This window comes from Schistocerca cancellata, chromosome 2 (genome assembly GCF_023864275.1).
Source record: "Schistocerca cancellata isolate TAMUIC-IGC-003103 chromosome 2, iqSchCanc2.1, whole genome shotgun sequence".
Classification (NCBI taxonomy): Eukaryota; Metazoa; Arthropoda; class Insecta; order Orthoptera; family Acrididae; genus Schistocerca; species Schistocerca cancellata.
Genome location: NC_064627.1, coordinates 295565741 through 295590016, shown reverse-complemented (window position 1 = coordinate 295590016; position 24276 = coordinate 295565741). Strand labels below are relative to the sequence as shown.

The 24276-nt window shown below is 39.7% G+C and overlaps 1 protein-coding gene across 1 annotated transcript in view; it reads left to right on the top strand.

Moving 5' to 3' along the window:
• LOC126161662 (uncharacterized) overlaps positions 1-24276 on the top strand; it is a 251167-nt gene that overhangs the window by 89671 nt on the left and 137220 nt on the right. The window contains exon 5 of the mRNA XM_049917657.1: positions 18028-18296. Within this exon, the coding sequence (XP_049773614.1) occupies positions 18028-18296 (269 nt within the window). The remainder of the gene's footprint in view (positions 1-18027; positions 18297-24276) is intronic.

Genomic DNA, 24276 nt, shown 5'->3' with positions numbered 1-24276 from the left:
GTCATGAGTTGCAGAAGGCAGCATCCAGTTGAATCTTCAATAAGTTCTGAAACATCTCCCAGTACTTCCTGTGCCATTTTGGGCTCTTATGCTCTTCCCACAAACCAATCAAGTAGCTCACTTTGTCTGCCTGTGGTTCGGTGAAAAGGGCATGAGCTGTTGTCACGAGTGTCCACATTGTGGCAATCTGCTTTGGCATCAGAAAAGTTTTAGCAACAGGGACAGAGAGTGGCATGACTTAAAAGGTTCAGTCATCAGTTCTACTAATATGGGCTACCATTCTTTTGCTGCTTTGCCTCCATGAAAGGTGAAGCTCTAACATGTCCTTTCACTGCAAGTTTGTAGTTCTCTGATTTTTGCAGGTTGATCTGTGCCATCTTTTCTTTTGTGGGTACAGTTTTTTGTACTACCTTGCACCACTAGTACTTGGCATAGGCTGGCATGGCATGTTCTGGGAACTCCTCCCAGCCCTGTGGTCAATTGAGAACTCAAAGTTTTATCTCAGTTTTGCTTTTGCTAGTGTTCCCCCTTAGTGTGACATATTTTCTATGTTGTCCTATGGTCTGGATTAGACACAGTGAGAAGTGTGTAGCTCTTTGCTTGTATCAGCTGTTTGATGCACTGCAATTTAAAAGGGATGTGGCTGATGATGACAGGTGCTTCTTCTGACTGCAGTTGTTGTCCTCTGAGCAGGCTGTTCGCAAGGGCACCCATATGATGGTTTGTAGGGGTGAGAAGGGGGTGAAAACCTTGTGATACGAAGAATTTATAATATTTTGGAAGATGAATGGCAACTTGTAAGTAGCTATAAAAAAGTTCCAGTTCCAATCCTGTCAAAAACCTGGATAATACTGACTTTTAAATAATTTTCTTGAAAGAAAAGCACCTGACTACATTATATTTCTTCCTGTCTCTGAGGTGTGGTACAGCATCCCTTGCCCCCAGGTATGGTCACCCTTTGCTGCTCATTATGCAGGCTGCCCACATGACAATGAGCATTGTACCATAGTGCCACACAGCATGTCAGAAAATATAACATTGCTTTAGGGTATTAAAGATGCTCAGAAAACTTAAAAGTCGATTTTATCAAGAATTTTTTACAGTTGCATTGAACTACTTAGGTTAATTGATATTTGAGTTCTGAACTTCAGCTATGTACCATATATATAAAAAAAACTACAAAAATCTGATTGATGTGTGGTCTCCTTGTTAGTCTGTATGCTGTATTAATAACAAATTAGTATGCTGCATTAATAACAAGTGAGCACACTAGACATCTGTATGAGAGTTGTGTTTGTGTGAATGTGTGTATGGTTTTTATTTCAGAAGAAGTTTTTGTCAGAAATCTTAGATGAGTAGCAGTAGTTTTATAGTGCCTGTCTTGATTCAACACCTCTATGTGGTGGGTAGCAAACTATCCTTTTCATACAGTTGTTGTTACAACACTCCTTAATTATTTGTCTTTGAAGTAGCCAAAATTTAACATTGTAAATAAAAAGGAAAGCTCCAAGTCTGGATAAAACTACTGCTTTCTAAGTTTTTTAAACTTGAATTGGTAGCCTAACATTTATTTGATTAAACTGATGGTAATGAAAGTTTCTTCCATGATGATGGATGTGTGGAACAGGATCTGCTTGCTTGCACACCTTTTACTTTCCCCTCCTTGGGGAAGTGTATGGAGGAGTTTATAGCCTGTTGGCTTTTACACCACAATGTGTGTTGTGAGTGTGTGATTATCTTTGATTGTTTTGGCTGTCTGTGGATTGTAGTGTTGTTCTGGTGGATCTAGTACTTGCCTGAGGTTGGCGAGATGTTGGGTTTTTTAAGATTTGAGGATTGGTATTAGGATTGGAGAGTTTTGGGATTTTTCTCTTTGACTTTGACATCGAAGATTGTCATGGGGCATTTGTGCTTATCGTGGGAGATGTCATACTGACCTAAGGAATGGATGAGGTTATTTCCAGATCTGGAAGAGCTCTCGTAGAAAGCCCTTGCCAGATCTTGGAATCTTTCTTTGAGGAGTGGGATTTCAGCAACGGCGTGCAGATCGCTGGTGGGGAATCCCATGGGTAGGTGCAGTGCCCTCCTGAGGGAGCTGTTCTGCAGCCTCTGGAGTTTGTCCACATGCTGCTTCGCCGCATATCCCCAGACAGGGCATGCATACTCCATTCCTGGCCATATAAGGGCCTGATAGACGTTAAGTCCTACAGAGCAGGAAGGGAGCTGGTTGTGTTGAGGACTGGGTATAGGATGGACATTCTGGCGCAGACCTTCCTGTGGATCTTGTCTATATGGGGTTTCCACGTTAGTCTCAAGTCCAAGGTTAGGCCGAGATACTTGGCAGATCCGTGCCAGGGGGGTTGGGATCCATGTAGGTGCAGGTGAAGGTGGGGACAGGGGGGGGGGGGGGTGTTGTGTTGAGGGCATCCACGTCTCCTGAGTCTCCAGGTGATCAGCATAGCCTATGTCTTTTCAGGATTTATGGTGATGTGCCAGCAATGGGCCCAGGTTTCTGTGTTATCTAAAACCCTTTTTAGCCTATGAATGACCAGGTTCTTATTCGCATTACGAGTGTAAAAGGTGGTGTCGTCAGCGTATTGTGCGTGGGGGCCGTGGGAGTGTCCGCATTGTACAGACTGTACAAAACGGGCCCCAGGACTGATCCCTGTGGCACCCCAGCAGGAATGTGCCTTTTAATGGAGGTGGCTATTTCTACCTTGACAGAGAAGGTTCTATTCATGAGATAGCTCTGGATTAACCTGGCTATGCTCTCAGGGAATCCCTGTGTGTATAACTTGTATAGTAGCCCTTTATGCCATACTGAGTCGAAGGCTTTGACTACATCAAGTAGCACCATCCCACAGTAGCCTCTGTGGTTGAAGCCCTCTTTGGCTGCTTCTTCCAGTCTCATGATCTGTTGTGGGGCGGAGTGCTTCTGTCGTAATCCGAATTGGAAATCTGGCAAAAGTCGCTCACTGGTGATGTGGTCTCGTATGGGAATAAGCAGGAGACACTCATAGATCTTGCTGAGATTTGGCAAGAGGTTAATCAGCCTGTAGTGTGGCGGGAATAAAGGGTCTTTCCCTGGTTTGTGTATCATGACCACTTCCGCGTGTTTCTAGTATGCTGGGAACTTGTGGGTACGAGTAATCTTGTTGAAGACATTCATGAGGTGTTCGATACCAAGGGCGGGAGATTTCTAACTACCTGGTTGATTGCACTGTCGTGTCCTGGCATCTTTTTTGTAGGGAGGGACCTAATTAGTTTTGCCATGTCTTTGGAGGCGAGAAGTGGGAGTCCATGCTCTGGGTCCTCCTCAGTGTTGAGGAAGACAGACAGTTGACGACAGACAACCTCTTCATATTCTTCATCATGTGGTTCTCCCGCTTGAAACTTCTTCTCAAAGGTGTTGGCGAGGGTGTTGGCCTTTTCAGCATGGCTGTAGGCCAGACCCCTCTCACTGTGCAGTGGCGGCAACCTAGCACGTCTTTTGGTAAATTGTTTGGTTGCTTGCCTTAGTGTGTGATCGTCTATTTTGAGGGCTGTGAAGCGGTTTTGCCATTGCTGGTTTCTGTGCTCATTGGACCTTCAGCTCTCTCTGTAGATGATTGAGCAGCCTCCTGGTGGCCTGATTTCTGGTGATCTTCCACTCTTTTGCCACTCTGTTCTTGTGACAGATTTGCACTAGTAAGTGTTCCAGGAGTTGTACTTGTCGAGGCAGGCCATCCCTTTGTGGAGGAGTGGCATCCTTTACTGCCTGCAAGACGGTTCCTGTTAGGTCTTGTAGCACTTGTTCTACTGTTTTGGCAGTAGGTGGCGGAACGTGAATGATATCAGAGGCGACAGTTTCTTGGTATTGCTCCCAGTCTGTACGTTTGTAGGATATCTGGTACCGTGGGAGTGCTACCCATTCTCCCACATTGACCTCTAAAATCACTGGGTTTCAATTGGAGGACATTCTGTTGATTGTCCTTGAGGCCACAAACCCTGTGATCCTCCTAGTGAGGGCTATGTCTAACACATTGGGCCTACCTCCATTTTTTGGAATATGTGTGGGCTCAACCGGACCCCATGTTTCGAAGTGGTGGTCGCTCGCTAGTCGTTGCAGTTCGACGCCTACTCTGGAGGTTACTCTAGAGTTCCAATCAGGGTGTTTGGCATTGAAGGCGCCCCCTATTATGAGTTTGCCTTCAATTTGCCCTAGAGCATCTATGTCTCCCTCGTCTATCTCATCTTGTTGGAGTTGGCAGATTGCAACAATTGTTAGGGGTCTGATGGCAGTGGTTACTTCTACGACCACTGCTTCGATTTTATTGGTAGCTGATATGAATGCCTGGTGGTGGGAGATCCCTCTTTTTATGTATATGACCACTCCTCCGCCTTGGGTTGGCCTATCTTTACGGTAGCTAGGGTCTACAATCATACATAATAAGAGTAAATCTGACGTTATTAAACACAAATGCTATGACTGGTCAGAAGCCAAAGCACACGTACACTGGTGTTGTTACGCTCTTGGAAGTAGGTTCTATTTTGGTATTAGATATCTTATTACTAAATTACGTTAAATGGAACTTTAAGATATTCAAATGTATTAACAGCCATCAACGTTTTTCTTAATCATGCTTTAGCTATGTACGTTTTATTTCAAAAATTGAGTACAGTCACACCCTCTACAGCATTGTGCTCCGATTGTTGCACTGTTAATGTGCAGTATCAAAATGGCTGAGGTTGCTTTCTGTTCCATAGTGAAACATGCACTTGGAACATGGTTAAAATGTGCCAAGAAATAAGCTGTTCTTAACATTTTTCATAAATTTATGAAGATAATCAGCTCTGAAGTTTTCACTGCGTGATATATAATGCAGTTGAGTATGAAATCCACCACGAACATGAGGTGCAGTTGGTAGTGCAATGGAATCTGAAATGGTATTCGTGTGTTGGTTCGAATCTCTCCAGTAGCTGGCTTCTCCCCCCCCCCCCCCCCCCCCCCCCACCTTTCTCCTCGTTCAATTTGAGATACCTACATCCCATAGTTATAAAAACTCATCATCATTTTTTTATGAATAATGCACATCTTCTTGTTTCTAATTACTTATTGGACGTGAAATTCCTGTTTGCATTTCAAATACAAATTCTTAAATACCAATGTTTTATGAAAAACTGTTCTTAAAAGTTGTTTAAATTAAGAAAACATAAAATTTAATTTTTTAAGGCAAAAATGAGAAACAACTATGTCCATCGTTTTATACCACAGAGGTAGATAAATATTGTAGAAACATGCAAAACAATCATTTTGACAGCATCGAGCACATCATACAAATAGTGCATTTTTACATTTGCTACTGTACCATTAAGCTGCCAGACATACTAGAACTAACGCACACAGCTTTTTCACACATCACTGCTGAACGCTGGTAGGATACAGAATGGCTCGTCATAAAAGAAGAAGAGAAAATGCTGCACCTGGTTGACTTCGTGGATTCTGTTGCTGATAGGCTCATTATCAACATAGCAGGTGACACTTCCAGAACTGAAATATATTTCTCAGATTCGGATATGGAAGGAGCTAAGAGATTACCAGATGACTGACTGTAAGTAATACCTTCAGTGGTGTCAATATTTAACTACATGGTGAAATGCTTCAATACTCTCTTACTTTACACACAGCTTATGCATAAAAATAACCTGTGGTTAAGTCAGGATCTTTCATCACTCTTGTTTTTAATAACAGTAGTATGTCAGCTAAAAATGATATCATGCTCCAGTTTTTGTCTAGTCATCTAAGGAGCATATTGTGAGAGATTTGCAGTGTATTATTTCATTCTGCTTAAAAATTAAATGACATTCAAAGCTGTATTGCTCCTCTCCTCATCTCTTTCTACGTGCGAACTACAGCTGGTCATGTCACTGCACCAACTGACTGGCCAATGCTGTCCTAGTTAAATATGCCAGTAGAGCTGTTGTCCCGTATTATCGCTAAGTTGATGTGTGTGTAACACACCACACAAAACGTACCCTTATTATCATACTTAACAGTATTCGAGACAGCTTGGCTGCAGTTCCACGTGAAACGGAAACCCAATGAGGTTCCAGCAAACACGGAAGAATATATAGAGCAATGTTTACATCACGTTTATTCTTATGATGAACGGATTATAGCACACATTGATGCCAGGACAGGATGTATACACTCCAGGACAATCAAGAAATAAGGGGAAAACATGTGAAAAATTTATCTGGGAGAAAAACCATGAAAAACTGGGGAATTTTTTAGAATTCCAGGAATTATTTATTACCTTTTCCTAGACCTCTCCTTTTCCTTCACCGTTCTTCCTTTCCCCTTCAACCCTTCTGCCTGAAGAATGAGCCAGTGGCTCCGAAAGCTTGCCAATCACAACAGTCTTTTATGCGTGCGTTCTGTCGCTGCTTGGTGAGTAGATTTTTTTATCTATCCAATTATATACTTTAATCAATAATTGATCATTTTTTTTGATTGGTGCCATCATGTCTATTATTGTTCAAATATGGGAGTGAGTTTTGTCACTGTTGCAAAAATATTAATTGTGCATATTAAGATTTTAGTTTAACTCAGAGCTGAACTGACAAACTGAGCGAAATGCTGTTTTTTATTCACTTCAAGTACTTAACACTTTTTCATTATTTACTGTGATAGCATCACCCATCTATCACTAGTTTAAATAAAGTTATTTAAAAACTAAACTATATAACTGTAATCCATGGATCTTCAGCTTATTTAATCAGGGATAATATCTAATGGCCAAAAGTACTACTCATCTATAATGTTAACTATTGTTTATAAAGTTTAATTAATTTTATCAAATACGAGGGCCGTTCAGAAAGTAACCTCCGGTTGATTTAAAAAAATACACCAAGTTAAATAAAAATATTTCAATATATGCATATTACAACTACATCTTTGCACTATTTTTCTACATAGTCTCCATAGCGATTGAGGCACTTATTGTATCTCTTCACAAGCTTTGAAATTCCTTCTGCATAAAAATCACCCGCTTGTGCCTGGAGCCAGCCTGTGACCGCATCTTTGAGCTCTTCGTCGTCATCAAACCGCTGTGACCCGAGCCATTTCTTCAAATGCATGAAGAGGTGATAATCACTTGGCGCCAGGTCTGGGCTGTAAGGTGGATGGTTGATAACGTCCCACTTGAAGGACTCAAGAAGGGCCGTTGTTCTGTGAGCAGAGTGAGGACGGGCGTTGTCGTGCAAAAAAACGATACCGGAAGTCAGCATACCACGGCGTTTGTTCTGTATAGCCCGTCGTAACTTTTTTATTGTTTTACAGTACACGTCTTGATTAATGGTCGTACCACGTTCCATGAATTCAACCAACAACACCCCTTTGGCATCCCAAAACACCGTTGCCATCAGTTTTCTGGCAGAAAAATCTTGCGAGGCTTTTCTTGGTTTGGTAGGCGAATTTGAATGTGCCCACATCTTTGATTGTTCTTTTGTCTCAGGGTTCACGTACTTAATCCAGGTTTCGTCACCGGTCACGATTCTGTTTAACAATGGTTCTCCTTCGTCCTCATAACGTGACAGAAAGGGCCATTCTTTGAGTTTTGTGGTGGTCGGTAAGAATTTTGGGCACCCATCGTGCACAGAACTTACGGTAACCCAATCTTGCTGTCACTATCTCGTACAAGAGAGTCTTAGAAATCTGTGGAAAACCAGTAGACAACTCCGACATTGAGAAACGTCGATTTTCACGAACTTTTGCATCAACTGTCTGAACGAGTTCGTCAGTCACCAATGATGGTCTACCACTCCTCTCTTCATCATGAACGTTTTCTCATCCACTTTTAAATAAACGTACCCATTCACGGACAACTCCTTCACTCATAACTCTTGGTCCATACACGGCACAAAGCTCACGATGAATAGCTGCTGCAGAATATCCTTTGGCTGTAAAAAACCTTATGACAGCACGCACTTCACATTTGGCGGGGTTTTCTATTGCAGCACACATTTCAAACTGCCACAAAAACTAAACTAGCGCAGGTACGACGTTCACTCGACCACGGCTTGACGCCGACTGACCTGTTGAGTGCGTGAACGCACAGATGGCGTCGCTACTCCCCCCACAACCCGCACTGTGACTGATCGGAGGTTACTTTCTGAACCGCCCTCGTATCTACTGCAAGAACCATATACTGCCAAAACATAAATATCAATACATATACTTTATCTGACTAGCAATAGACTCATAAATAAAACATAACTGTTTAACTCTACACAATCAAATAGCACAATAGCAACTGGTGTAGACTTAGAAGAGACACAGGAGACTCTCATATGGGTAAATGAATGTAGATGTATAACACAGTTAATCACTTTAGTTGTCTGCCCTGTTAACTTAGTGTTCAGTACATTTGACTGCCACACAGCAAGTCCAAGTTCAATTCCCGCCTGGGTCAGAGATTTACTCTGCTTGGTGATTGGGCATGGCGCATGCGAGCATTTGCAAGTGCACGCGCCTACACACACACACACACACACACACACACACACACACACACACAGAGGTGCATGCCCACACACACATGCACACACCTGTGCCTCTAAGTAATGCTAGCTGGACATACAAGGCAGGGATTGCAGTTCAGCAGTGTGGTTGATGGAGCAGAGGTGGGTAGCAGAAGAGGAAAGCTGGAGGCAGGAAGAATCATTGGGAGTGAATAACGAATAGCTCAGAGGGAGACACTGGTTTGCTGGCTACAAATGTGGCAGGGAGGGGTAGCAGGTACATGGGCTAGGCATGTGATGCTCAGTGCCAGAGCCGGTGGGGAGTAGTGCATAATAAAGGTGATGTGGAGGAGGAGATAGGACAGAGGAAGGGGAAACTGTTGGGTGGATGGTTTGGTGACAGCATGTTAATGGAGATTAAGGCCTCAGGGGTTATGGCAACAAAGGATGTATTGCAAGGACAACTCCCAGCTGTATAGTTCAGAAAAAGTGGTGGCAGAGTGGAGGATACAAATGGTGTGGGTTGTGAAGCAGCCATTGAAATTGAACATGTTGTGCCACCAGGTGGTCAGCTTTGTTCTTGGCCACAGTTTGATAGTGGCCTCTCATTCTGCCAGACAGTTTGTTGGTTGTCATACCAATATAAAAAGCTGTGCAGTGGCTGCAGTAGAGTTGGTATATGACATGGCTGCTTTCACACAATTAATGATCTTAGTGAGGTTTACTCTTTTTTGCATATGATTATCATGCTGCTTTATTCTTGTTACTTTTTTCATGACATCTTTTTCTTAACAATCTATGCAAAAAATATTTGCTGTTTCCTTCATTCCAAATAGGAAGCACAAAAATAGGAAAGCACATTTTTTTAACTGACATTAACAGATGTACTCAGATTTTTAATACTTATGTTGTTATTAAAGCCCCCTTTATAATGCTTCTGTCATATAATTGTGCTCCATATAATGTCCCCAGTTAGTGTCAGTCTCCCATGTCAATTTTTTGCAGTCTTAATTCTCCAAAGCAAAAAGATTTAAATACTGCACTATATTATTCAGTTTCACCTTCTGATTACACACCGTTAAAAATATATGGAAGCAAATGACAATATAAACACAATGTGCATTCACACTTCACTCTAGATGAGGCACATCAAGCATATAGTAAACAGGTAGGAGCATATTTATTGCAGCCCAGTGTCATCCGTCACAGCTGCAGGGGAAATGGAGACACTGGGCAGGATGAATGAGTCCCAAGGGCTGAAGTGGCAGTATCAGCTGCAGCTAACTATGGGATGTTTAATGTCTCATGAATACACAAATAGGATGAGTTCTTGGTAATCATCACTTAAATGAAAATATTGAGAAAGACCAAATCTAAAAGTTACTAATTAAAAAGTACAGTTTTAAATTTTAGGATGCATATTGCAATTTGCTGGAAAACAGTGGAGGATGTGCAGTCCACTGCAATGAGCCACCCCCAGTATAGAGTTGTATAGTATTAGTGGTTATGAAGTGATGTGAGAATGAAGTAGAATGGCAAAAATTTCAATCACATCACATTCTCTTCAAATAAAAATGAAACCTTTAGAAAAATAGAATATAAATACTAATTAACAGAGATGGCAACAGATTTAAGAGTGTGCTGAGATGAATAACAACAGAGTTGTGGAAGAAGTCATTATTTGGACTTGGATAGAATGACAGTGGAGTCATCAGCAAATATATAATTTCATACAGAAACATATATAAGTCTGAAACATAATGAAGTATGGAATGCTAGCAATTACAAATGTAACACTATAGTAATAACAGTACCATCTGAATCCTTCCCCCAAACACAAACTTCTATGAATTACATAAATGAGAGTTGCCCATGCTTCACATCCTACAATCCCATAATCCTCATGGCCTCAATCTCTGCTAGACCCCCTACAATGTTCCCTTTTAAATATATGTGTGTTTAGAGTAAGATTTGTTATCTTGCAGTTCTGAAATGCTGCACCTGTAAAATAACTTTCTTCATGGACTGTGTTGGCAGAACTCTACTGAACTTGTCACTGGTGCAGTTATTCTTGTGCTGAAGTCATAGAATCTTTGAGCAATTTCAAATTTCTATGAAGGAATAAAATATACTTCTTTTTCACAAATGTTTATATTGTATCTCAATGTACAATCACTTATTGTAAGTCAGTGGTTAACAACAGGGAAATATTGTCCAAATACAAAATTTTAAGATCATAGATTCGACTAATAACAAGATAGTTCTCTAAACGTCTTCTGTTCTGCCACGTCTTCTGTTCTGCCACGACATCATTCATCATTGTCACAACGCATGCATTTATTCAATGGTCCAATGTGCTAGTCAGAACTGAGACACCAACTTCACATAGGTAATGCAATTCATGGTAATAATGTGATCACAGTCCCACTTTGAAGACACATGGTGTACATCCACATAAGCATGCAAAACAGATCACAAAAACCCACAAAGAAGCTTTCCATTCTTAAATACCAAATTATTTTATGGTTTCATCTATTGCAGCCATCATTTGTTGGCTATGTATACAAAGGGTTACACATCACTCTGACAGAGTCATATGTTACACCATGTCCTGCACCACAACCGCCTCTTCCCCCTGCCCCAAGACCCTGACTTCACTCAACTTGAACTCACACTCTCCTATCTGTAGTCTCCCTCTTCTTCTGTTGTATCTGCCCCTCATAATCTGATCCTCCACATCACTGTGCTCTGCCCACAGCTCCTCCTGTCTATGGCCATAACAAGCTCACGAGTGCCACACTCTAGTCCAATTTGTTTTCTGTCTCTCCCTCAGAGTTAAGCCTCCTCCTGCTGCTCCCTGCCTCCTTTCTCTCCTCACATACTCTGCCCAGAACAACCTTTCACCCAGTTGAGTTACAGTGCTGGCTCAATGTAGCCAGCCACAACAATAGCTGAAGAGTTGTATATTTGTTTGTGTGTACTCTATAGATCTGAAGAAGGCTTCATCTGAAAGCTAGCAATGTTTCGATTCTTGTTTATGTGCTTATTGATGACTCAGCATGTCAACCGTTTAGTGTATTGTTACTTTGATTCATACATTATTTATATTCTACCAGAGACTTTCCGTTATTACACTGTGGCAGTTACAGTGGCTACAAAATCACTTATTGGATATAATTTCCTGATAAAATGTAATTTTCATTTTTATTTTGCTTGTTTAATGAACTGAATCATTTTTTTTTAAGTTTCTGCTACAGTGTTCACACCACTTTTGTTAAATAATTTTTATTAGCTGTATTACACTCATTAGCAACTGAATTAGAAACACACATTACCATTACAGTTGCAACACCATAAAGGTGCCATACAAAAAACCACAGACTGGTATAAAGTGTACTACAAGCTTGAATATCCAAATGATAAGCATTACAGCACAACCATACAATGTGAGTAGGAGTTCTGCCATACACATTCTGGATATAAGGAAATATTATCCAACAGGTTTCTCATTGAGTAATCTCAATTAAAAGTTAGTTACAGTATTTGTGAGAAGATTGTGTTAAGTGTCATGTAAGAAGGATAAATGTCTACCAGCAAGTGTCAAACTTTGACAGCAGCAGAATTGTGAAGTGTTGAGGGCGCTGTTTATTAGTTCACGATGTTGCTGCTCACACTGGTTGGGATCTAATGACTGTTATGCGAATAAGGAAGTGAAGTATTCAGGAGGGCCATACTCAATGTCATTCAGGAGCTCTATAGCCAAGTCACACATGACTTTCATCCAAGAGAGTGATAGATTGTCCACCCAGTGGTACAGGATAATAAACTACTGCATGTACATTGAATCAGGAAATGGGCTCATTTGCAGCAAGATAAATATCCGTTGTCTGGAGCACAACGGACTGTCAGCATGGAAACCACTATTCTGGCTTCCATTGACATGGCAGTAGGGAGAGAAGTACCAGCAGTCTTGTGGTACATGACATGCTGGACACAACTCGTCTTTTCAGTCTTGGTTCTGTGTACAGCATTATAATGGATTTAGCCATGTGTGGAGTCTCTAATGAAAATGAATCCTGACAGATTTTATCCTGCAGTAAAAATAAGATATGTAAAACCTTTTAAAAATACTACACAATTTCCATGTCAGTGTGTGTAAGTAAATGGTGTAAAATTGATGCTGAACTTTTTGATACCACTATAGCAGCAGTGTTTACCATTTGTACTACGCCATGTTTGGGAAGTTATTACTAATTTCACCCTCAGTGCCTGTACTGATATTCATGTCTCCATAGAATTTTTTTCCCAGAGTTTCAGATTATTTGTTGAAGAAAGTTTCCAGATTACCACTAGGTGAACAGTATATGCACAGAAGAGTTAGCTTTTTATGGATGCCTAGCTTTGTTAGTTCAGCATCTGATAATTGAAAGTGTTTATCTACATTAACTGGTATAAAATGTGTGCCACTTCTGATATAAAGACATGGTTCTCCACCCTTTAAGGCAGTTCTGCAGCAACAACTTGTACTTTCATATTAAGAGTGGAAATGGAAAACTTTATAAATGCCAAATCCAACAATTGTCAGGTGAATTAAAAACAATGTATTTCTGTTTGTGCATGAATGATTTGTATCTAAAAAACCAGAGAAGGGATTCTGCTCAATGCAAAAAATAATGGGATAATTTAGAACATAAATACTTTTATAAGAATGTTGTAAGTGCCTTACCAGTAAACTGACTGGTACTACATGCCAATAAGAAAATTTTTATAAGCTGACTCTTGCAAAGAAAAAAACACAACTGGCATCCATAAACAATGCTGCTTATTTGCACAAATAGTGCTGTTGCCATCTTCAGATTGTGGAATGTCAGAACTGGTATTCGCTTCTGGAAAGTACTTATCCAGGGCACCAATTCTGTGAATGTGTTCTGTCAGTCTTATGTTTATAATTACCTTCACCTTTAAATTTTCTCCTTCTGCACTTGTGCCACTCCTAGCAGTTATGATCCTGTTATGCAGGGCCACTCATAACTATATTGAACTTTTTCACCATCTGCAGGAAAGTGCTGTGATAATGGAGGATTATGTTTGCTACCTACTAGTTACAAAATCATTTAACCACTTCTTTTCAAAATCCTTCTGTATTTAACAGACATCAAAATACTTTCAACATATCAATTAAATATTCACATTTAAGCTCTTAATAACAAAAATGATCAGACAGATCATTAGCAACCCAAAGTCAAGAAGTAAGTCAGTAATTAATTAGGTAATTCCACACAGTCTTATTTTGTTTTTTTCTTTCTGGAACAGTAGCCACTATCCTCCTGACCTCCTCTTCAATGGTGTCCATGGCAATGCAAGTCATGACATCTAGGTGTAAATCGCTCCTTACTCACCAGTAAAATACTCACACTCCTTCATGCCTTGTAGCTGTACTGTGCTTACATTTGCATTTTGTATCTGCACTTAAATAAAAAATGTGCAAACAGTGTGCAGTCTTTCCTGTACCACTACTACCAAAAATTAAGGTTTCTCCTTGACCATCTTCCATTGGCACAGTAGAAAGGAAGTTGGACATGTTGCTACCTTGACTAGCTACATGTACCGCCACAATGGCTCTTCATGATTATATCAGATTTTTTATTGTTTTCGTCAGTTCTTGGTCGATTTTTCTCAAAAACTAATGTAAACAACAAAAGATATAATATAAATGTGTACAGTGATCTGAATATGAACATGTCAGTTTGAAACCGATAAAGGAACTATTTGTGTAAATAAATAGCAATGATAACAGTGGCTGGTTGCTGTTTTCTTCTTTACAAGAATCAACTTGTGTTTTGTACACGGTCACCATCTCAAAAATGCCACTGATACTGAGGTACTACATTTTATACAAGTACAGAAATGCAGCATTAGGTTTTTAACTAGTAGAACTATAGACAACTAAAACCATTACTCATACCTTTTAAATTTTTGAACTGGAGAGGGAAGCACAGTCTGGCACAAAGGCCATGCACCATGTACTAATGTATGTTTTAAAGATTTCTCCATTGTTTGACATCTGGATCAAGTCTATGGACATGCTACAGAGTACCAAGACCATAATACCACTGAAAATGCTTTTTTGAAAAACAGAAACTTAGAACATTTTCCATTTTCACATTTAATATGACAATAGCACTATATGCTCTAATTCAGTGTCTCTACAATATTGCTGAGTATGCATACCACTGTGCTGTTTAAAGACTGCAATTCAGCTTCAAATAGGTGTCCCTTATTTTTAACAGACTGCGTGTTTTGTTGAACAACAGATAATTCTGGGCAAAATTCTGTGGTGTTTGTCCTTATAATTTCTGTTTCACTCTGACAACTGGTGAGTGGACATCAGGTGTGATATTTTCTGTTGTATGTGTGCACAATGAAAAAAATTTCTTACCATTGAGATGAGTTGCTATGATTTATCCAAAAAAAGCTAGTTGTCCTACCCATGACAACTGGCATTTGATCATGTGTGGCCCCATGCCCACCTGTTGAACTCCAACTAACTGACCTCATCTAACTCCCCTTACCAGTCTGCTTGAGGTGCAGACCATACCTAAAGTAACCCTGTCTCCTGATAGTCCCCACTGGAGCCAGTGCAGTGTGTGCCTGGTCAGCAGTCATCAGCATCATTTCCAGCTCCACACTGACTCACTCACTACACAGTACTGACAAGACAAGTCTGATCATGGCAGGGGAACAGTTCAACCATGCACAGATAGTTGCCACTGGTTTGGTAAGCTATCTTGCTCAGGTCCCTTTTCAAGCTGTTCCCTGTACCACACATTATTATTGTATGATCTTCTTCTGTGAAATCCTTGCAAAAATACCTTAATCCCTCAATCATATTATTCAACCTAGAACTTGGCTCAAAAATGCTTGTAAACTGTTAATATTCCCTGAATTTGTCCTGCAATTGAGGGCCCATCCCTGCTGTAATGGCTACCTAGTGGTAGAACTCCCTTCTTTCTACCTCTTTTGGTATTACTAGGATTCCTACATATGGGCAGAGTCTGCTGCACATTTACTACTTCTGCACCATCCTGAGGCTCCTCTCCCCTCAATTCAGGCAGCTGGAACCTGTTACTTTTGTAAGCACACCAAAGTCTCAGACCATGTCTTCCTCTTCCTCCTCCTAGCCTTCCTACCACCTGCCAATTTCCAATCACCCCTCACCACTGCCTTCCTGCATCTCACTAGTTCTTTCCTAGCTTGTTCTAAATGTGCCTGAAGGGCAGAGATCATCCTGTTTTGCTCCTCTATCAATCTATTCTTGACAGATACTGTATTTTGCTGTTTAAAGAGAGATATTCAGTAGTGATGTAGCCAGAGTTCTCCCCACTACATCCCCCCCCCCTCCCACTCTTCCCAGTGAAACCATTTGCTGCAGCCCCGACACTGCTTACTTTCCTTTTGGCAACTCCCACAGTTTTCATTCATTGTCAAACAAAATAACTTTGGAAAAGAAAAAAACACAAAATACATCAAACTAAAGAATATTCAGAAATATATTATTTTTATTCTACTATAAAATTGTATAAATTTGTGATAATGTGATAACTTTGGAAGAAATCTGAGTTCAGTAATGTTAAATGTAAGTAAGTAAACAAAGGGAATTGTATCTGTTGGTAGGAATGAGTAAAATTACTGCAGTGATTCCTATTCAAAATTTCTAAGATATGGTATTAAATAATCAAGTAACATGCACTTTATGTCAGAAGTCAGTAATCCTTCCAACAGATGTAAGTCTATAATGAATGTAGTGACAACAGACAGGACAACATGCCACAGAAGGGCTATAAATTATCAGTCTCCAGTAGCAGGTATGTTTAATAGTCACTTCTTAAGTGTAATAGAGAATGTAGGGACAAATAGTTCCAGAGAAAATCAGAGCAGTGTGTCTCACACACTTCTACTTCTGAAAGTGAGTAAATTACATATCTCAAAAATGAAAGCTTATCTGGATTTGATAGTGTTTCCAACAGAATATTAAAGACTTTTTCCCACACAATAAGTACTGTCTTTTCTGAAATGCAATGCATCACTAACTCTGGGCATTTTTTCAGAAAGATTGTTATACCATTGTTAGACCTCTCAGAAGGAAAGGTGAGATGTGAGATGACAATAACCTTTGACCTGTTTCACTACTAACATCTCCCTTCAAAATTTTTGAGAAGGTGGTTATATTAGAATAATGTTACACCTGAGCAACAAGAATCTACTCGGTAAATCTGGATTTCAGATGAGTTGCTCATGTGCGAATGCTACTTACATATTCACTCACCAAATTCTACAGGAATTAAACAAAAAAAAAGTGCTGGTTGGTATTTTCTGTGACCTCTCTAAGGCTTTGACTGCTTATTACGAAAATATCCTAGATAAACTGGTGTTTTATGGAATTGATGCTACAGCCAACCAACGGATACTGTCATATCTAACCAAAAGAAAATAGAAAGTTGTACTTAATAACGGAAGGAGGAGAGATTCTTCTGATTAGGGTCTTAGGTTGACTATTGTTTCTTGTGTATGTAAATGACCTTTCAGCTAAGAAACAAGTGAATTAGTTCTTTCTGCACATGACACTGGTATTGTACTCAACCCAAACATACACACAGCAACAGAAGAAATGCTAAATAATATTCAAAAAAGTATTATTTACTGGTTTTCTGTAAAGAAGCTCAATCTCAATTTCAGAAAGATTTAAAATATTCAGTTTCCACATCCAGAGGTGCTACACCAACTATAAATGAAACACACAATGAAGAAGTAATAAATAGGGTGGAAACTTCAAAATTTTTAGGTGTCCATATTGATGAAAACTTAAACTGGGAAATGCACATTTTTGAATCCCTAAATCAACTTAGTTCAGCTACATTTTCACTTTGAATTATTGCAAATCTTGGAGGGAAGCAAATCAATAAGTTAACATATTTAGCATATTATCATTCAGTAATGTCATATGGAACAATGTTCTATGGTAACTTACCTCTTAAGGGAGAAAGTCTTCTTGTTCTAAAACATGCTGTAAGAATAATACATGGTGCTCATGCACTATCATCTTGTAGACATCTGTTCCTGTGAATGATGTAATAAACTATTAGCTGAAAAAATATGTAAATGAATTTGCCATTTTCCATACACAGTTGACAGTAAGAAGGTGTTGAATTTTTGTTATTGCTTCGTAGAACTTTCCTCAGGCAAACTAGAATAACATAACGAATTTTGCAATATATTTTGCTTCTTTGTTGCTACCTCAGTGCTTCTTGCCATCTGTGTTTTTAACCTTTATCTGTGTTTGTGATATCTGCATAAAATATCTCTAAATTATTCTGTGGACTCACAACTATATGTGTTTTCGTATGTGAACATCCTAATCTCTTGATAGAAAGCAACTCATTTTTAAATGTACAGGTTAGTTTACAGAGATATAAGTAAGACATTAAGATTACGGTAAATCAAAATAAATCAATTTTTCTTTGACAGGTTTTGAAGAGGCTGATGGGCTCTTTGGAGCTATGGTTATTCGCCAACCTCCATCCAAAGAACTCAATAATTACACCTATGACTATGACCTACCAGAACACACAATTGTTGTTTGGCATTGGTTCAGTCAACCAACAAGGGATGTGGTTAAAACAGCACTGAATAGAAATGAAAGCGTTTTTGGAAATGGCTATATTATAAATGGAAAAGGAAATTTCCTTGATAATGAAAACTTCAGAATGCCAAGAGAGGTGTTTAATGTTTCACAGGTAAGCCAAAAACATTCCTTGCTTTTAGAAGTTGCCAATTCTCTAAACGCCATTTATGAAATCATACTAAAAGCTTCAAGTAGCGACTGTGGCAGGTTGATGACTGTTTTGTATGAGGGTCATTCAATAATTAAAAAGACAAATTGGTCTGGAGAAAAAAGTGTTTATTTTTACAAAACAATACTTTTTATATTTTTCAACATTTATGCATTTGTTCCAACAGGCTACAAGCATTTTTATTGTGGCTACAAAGAACTCTTTATCTTGATGTTTTAACCAATTTCCCACAAACTTTTTATGTCCTTGTTGTCCTGGAACCTCTTCCCACGTAATGCCACCTTCAGTGCACCAAACAAATGCAAATCATTAGGTCCTAAATCAGGACTGTAAGGTGAATGAGGCAGTACTTCCCAACACATTTTGTTGATGGTATCATGGGTTAGTTGAGTAATATGAAGACGTGCATTGTCTTGCTGGAGAATCGTACCTCTCCTCTGAGATCCACGATGTCTCTCTCATGGCTGGCTTCACCTCGTCTAAAGGCAAATCCAAGTAGTATTAGCTGTTCACTGTGTGTTGCTCTTTGAGATAATCACAAAAAACTGGACCTTCAGCATCTCAAAATGTCATCATGACTTCCTGCTGATACTTGGGTTTTGTATGTTTTATTGTCAGGTGAGTTGGTGTGCTTCCACTCCATGCTTTGTCGTTTTGATTCTGGCTGATAATAGTGAACCCAAGTTGCATCACAAGTTAAAATTTTATTGAGGAAGTGCTCACCTTGTATTTCATAATGTTCCTTTAGCTCCCGTGCACACTCTCAACCTTGTTTCCTTGTGTAGCCACGTCAACTCCTTTGGGACCCATCTTGCACGTTGTGCGGTACTCCAGCTGGTTACAGATAATGTTATGAACTGTACCAGTACTAACTTGAACCTATCAACTATCATTTCCACAGTCACATGGTGGTCAGCACGAATAATGTCATCAATTAAACTTTCAAGTGAGGGAGTTGAAACTGCAATTGGTTGACCAGAATGGTGCTCATCAGTCACTGAGTTGCGACTATTTTTAAACTGCTCTACCCACTTGTAAAAATTTGCGTGATTCATACAACCTTGATGATAAGCTTTAGACATTCTACAGTATATATGCACTGGTTTCTTGCCTTCTGCAAGTAAAAAACAAATAACAGAATGTTGTTCAACTAATGTGGGTGTTTCAAACAGACTCGCCATCTTGAAATGTATTTTTGAGGTTATAAGCAAAACAATGTTCATACATCAGCTGATTAGGGTTCATCCCAGTGATGCCAACTTAAAGCCATAAAAGTACCAAACTTGCCCTACTAACATATTTTCCCCAGACCAATTTGTCTCTGTAATTATTGATTGTCCCTCATAATATGATGAGTTCAAAGGATAGAAATGAGACAGTAAAATGGGTAGTACTCCTACAGCATGTGAGATTGTAATATTTCTAGCAGTACTATTAAAAGTGGCATTCAAATTGAATCTTTTTAGACATTCTACAACCAAATAATGTCCTGTGAGGCTGTTTATTCATTGAAGTAAGTGAAGACTTTTATCCTTCATGTGTTCCAGCCAGCAACAAATCAGCCGGAAGCATAAAGCAGGTTTTGTTAAAGTAGACCGATGGCATGATTAATAATTCTTTTGCTACAGAAAAAGTCTAAATTGTAAAATTACACAGATAATGTCTTGAAATCATGGCACTAATGAAGAAAATAGCTTGAACAACTACAACGAAGTAAAAGTTATTTTAAAATACAGATGTGCATCTGTTCTACTATCCAAAATGGCCGTTTATATGTAAAATTCTGCATTTATGTACAACTGATGTTTTGACTACTAATGAATCTAAATTCAACAGAAGCACAAGCTGCTGAGAAGATAGTACAATGTGACAAAGTTGTGACCAGTAGATCACAAGAGCCATAAATGTGTTACTTGATGCAAAGATAAAGATTTGCTTGAAACAACATAGATTGTACTTAAAGAGTCATGTGTCTGAAACTAGAAATTTCCTTTTTACCATAAATTCTTCCCTTATTCACCATTCTGAAGCACAATCTGCAAATTGAAGGTAATATACAGGGCTACTTCTCTTTAAGGGACAACTAAATGTAACAGAATGTGTTACTTAGAAAATCTGCTTCTGTAACTAAATCAAAAACTCTGATTTACTACAAACTGGTGGTGGATTATGCAAAAGACAATGGCACTTTCTGAAAATTCTCAAAAATGCACATTTATTCGTGTCAATATGTAATGAAGTTCAAGGGTGATGTATTCATTGGCAGAACTGTGACACACAAATGCAGATTTTGCTACAAAATAAATTACATCTCCAAAACACTCATACTGGTAACTTAAGAAAATATAGTTTTGTAAGCTTCCAAAAATTCTCAAAATAACCTATTCCTCACATAATTGTACAATGTAATTAGAGAACAATTTTAGGCCTATTGTACTCAAAAATTTTAAAAGAGCACAATTGAGTTTAAGCCGGCAATTAACAATAACGGTACAAGTTTATCAGGGCACTCACAAATGTTAGAAATTTCACAATTTATCACAATGCAAACAAGTGTTGATACAGTCAATGAAAGATTACGCAGAATCAATGTGAATAATAAAATATGTGAATCTAGAACTCTAAATCAGCACACAAACTTGTACAAAAAATGACACAGAGGAAAATTCCTAAGTTGGCTTTTACCTATAAATGAATGTGTGTATTGTGCATATTTTTCCCTTAGCTGATTCTGTGCACTTCTACACTTGCATTCTGAAGAAGAACCCTGGAGCATGAATTTATCTCGATCAAAATCACTAAAATATGCAGCACCAATAAAGTACACCTTTTGTCTGTTGCAGCTAACAATCGATAAGGCTTTGCATCTTGAGCACATTTGACATGTGATGCAGATCCTCCACCCCTCCCCCCATAATTGATACACAATGCAGATAACCCCCTCCCACCACCCCAACCCCCAAGTGCTAATGGTATCTTTGATGGAAGCACACATGGTGCCCAGATCGTGTGACAATATGATTTGCTGCAGCCAGGGCGTCAGGGTCAGCATTTGATGTCGGTTATGGTTTGTCCATGAAGGGCAGTGGAGTGGCAGGTGATTCTGTCCTGTCTGTGGCTGGAGTATCAGACGATCACTAGCATCACCGTAGGCAGTGCCAAACACAAGTTTAAGAAGGTCAACAGAGATTGTTGTTGGGGTACCCAAGACATCAACCTTAAATGTTTTGTCATCTCTGCTGGGGGCTGGACATAGTCCATCATATGGTGGCTGAAGAGGCTTGCAGACAGCATTGTGGTGGAAAAAAAAGAAAAAAAAACTTGCTTACATTTGCAGAGTTCAGCAAAGACAAAAGGGTGGTGAGTCTGTAGGTCTCTTGACACAGTGGGTGGGAGCTCCTGTGAGGAACTCACTGGGCACTCATATTGGTCGGCCATAGACAAGATCTGCTACTGTAGATTTCACATAATCCATGTTGGATGGACAGAGGCCCAGGAGGATGATCGGCTGTGTTTCCAACCAACACTGCAATTTGTGGCAGTGAAAGTGTACCTTTAACTATCAGTACAGACATTCCACTAAACCATTCAGAGCCGGGTGATAAGCTTTGTTTGCATCTGCTGCCTAACAGGGAGGATAGTGCTTTAAACAGGCAGGATTCAAACCACCTTCTTTGGTCAGTGGTAATGTGAAGGGGCACTCTGAAATGAGCAATCCATCCACAAAAGAATGTGGTTGCAACTGTTTTGGTGGCAATGTCAGTCTTGGGAAGACTTCAGGCCAATGAGTGAATGGGTCAATGGCAGTTAGTCAGTAAATGTATCCTTCAGATGATGTTAGAGTCTGACAGTGGCCATAAGTACATAGTCAAATCACTGGTTAAGTATGACAAATGTGCAAAGGGGTGCACTGACTGACACAGCGAATGATCTTGTTCTGCTGATAGGCCATGCACTGGTGCACAGTTGTCTCGCAGTCTTTGCAGATGATCGGCACACAAAAGTTCTTTTAAGCAAATTCATCATACATCAGACCCCTGGATGAGTCAAATCATGTAAGGATATGATTTTCTGTTGTTGGAAGTTAACAGTCACAAATGATCATGGCTATGGCATGGAGACATCACAATACAACAGCATGTTTGGTGGAGGTACTTGGACATAATGGAGCTGCAGACTACATGGTTGTGCCAGTAAATATTGGAACTCATTGCTGGATTGCTGTGCCAAAGCACTTACTTCTTAATCAACTGCACCTTTAATTCCTTCTGCATGAGACAGGCATTGGCTGGTACATTCATTTTCACTAACATTGACTATATGAGTCATAAATTGTTCGATATAGACTGGTGCAGTTGATGTGGCAATGCTTTGTTAGGTTTCTGACAGAAAGCGTACATCAGTGGCTTGTGGTCAGGGATGAGAGTAAAGTGTTGACCTTTGAGTACATGATGGAACTTCTTGATTAAAGAATATGCTTCTACTTGTTGAAATGTGGCACCTATTGTTGTAACAGACATGTCAACCTTTAAGGTGAGTGGCGATTATGGGGAAAGGTGTGTTAACAACCCAGCCTCAGCAAGTTTTCACATTTTTGAAGGCCATCTCAGATTTACTTGTCCATAGTAGTCTGTCACTTGATCTTGGCGAGCCTTATAAAAGTGGGTGGCCAAGAGTTCATGGTTGCACATGAAACAGAAGTAGAAATTAGCAAAGCCAAGGAATCGTTGCAACTCACAGGCAGTAATATGCTAAGGGAAGTTCGTTATAACTTCTACTTTCTCCAGTGGTGGCCACATTCCTTGGGTGGAAGTGGACTTCTGGTGCATCAGAGATGCCCTTTGACAGATTTATCGGTAATCAATGTGAACATAAGTGAGTAAAGGTCTGGCATAAATGTTCCAGGTGTTCAGTTTTTGAAATGGACGTCATCAAAACATTATCATTATAAACATAACAGAAGTTGAGATCTCATAAAACTTCATCCATAAAATGCTGGAAGGTCTGCACAGCATTACATAGTCCAAAAGGCATTCCCATAAATTCAGAGAGACCAAATGGAGTACAGACAGCAGTTTTACCTCTGTCTTTTGGAACAAAAAGGTATTTAGTAAAATGTATGTAACACATCTTATATGGAAGAGACATCCCTGATGTGGATGTTGAATGCAAAGTGTTCAGTGTGCAGGGCCGGATAGCTATCAGTAATTGTTCTAACACTGAGCTGCCAGTGAGCATCACATGGACACCATCCAGTAACCTTCTTGGCATCTATGTATAGTGGTGAGGCCCAGCTACTGCTTGACAGGTGGCAGATTCCTTGTGCAAGCATAAAGTAAACTCTTGGGTGGAACCACCAAAGCTTCTTGGCTGAGGTCTATCAGCAGCAGTTCTTGGTGAGCAGTGACATCATGGCTGGCAACTGGAACGCTGTGTTTCCAGACCAATGATGTATGTAGTGAGTTCAGCAATGTGTGCCTTTAGGGAATTGATAGTATTATCTGACTGTGAGCCAGTAACTGCTATACCTGTGGATAGATACATTTCTGCAATGTGGTCTACTGTTTGTGCAAGTGCATAAAAATCACTGGCACACAGTGAATGTCTTCTGTGCATTTGATGATAGGCACAAAGGCCTCTGATATCCTCATTGATAGCGTTATCTCCTAGAGCCATAGCCAGTGCACCAAATGCGAGGGAGTGCAGTCACCTAACTCCTTGGTACCCACTAACTCCTCTAGACACTTTGCTTCAGACAGTGACAGGCAAGTGATAGGGCATTCTTGATGTTCAAGTGCTGGTCAGTACTTGGTGGTAAAGCCAAAATGTCCTGCACTCTCGTAGTCATGTCTTTGTTTAACACAGTGATGGTGTAACTATACTTGGTGTACACCAAATTTGCTAGCACACATGGACTACACAG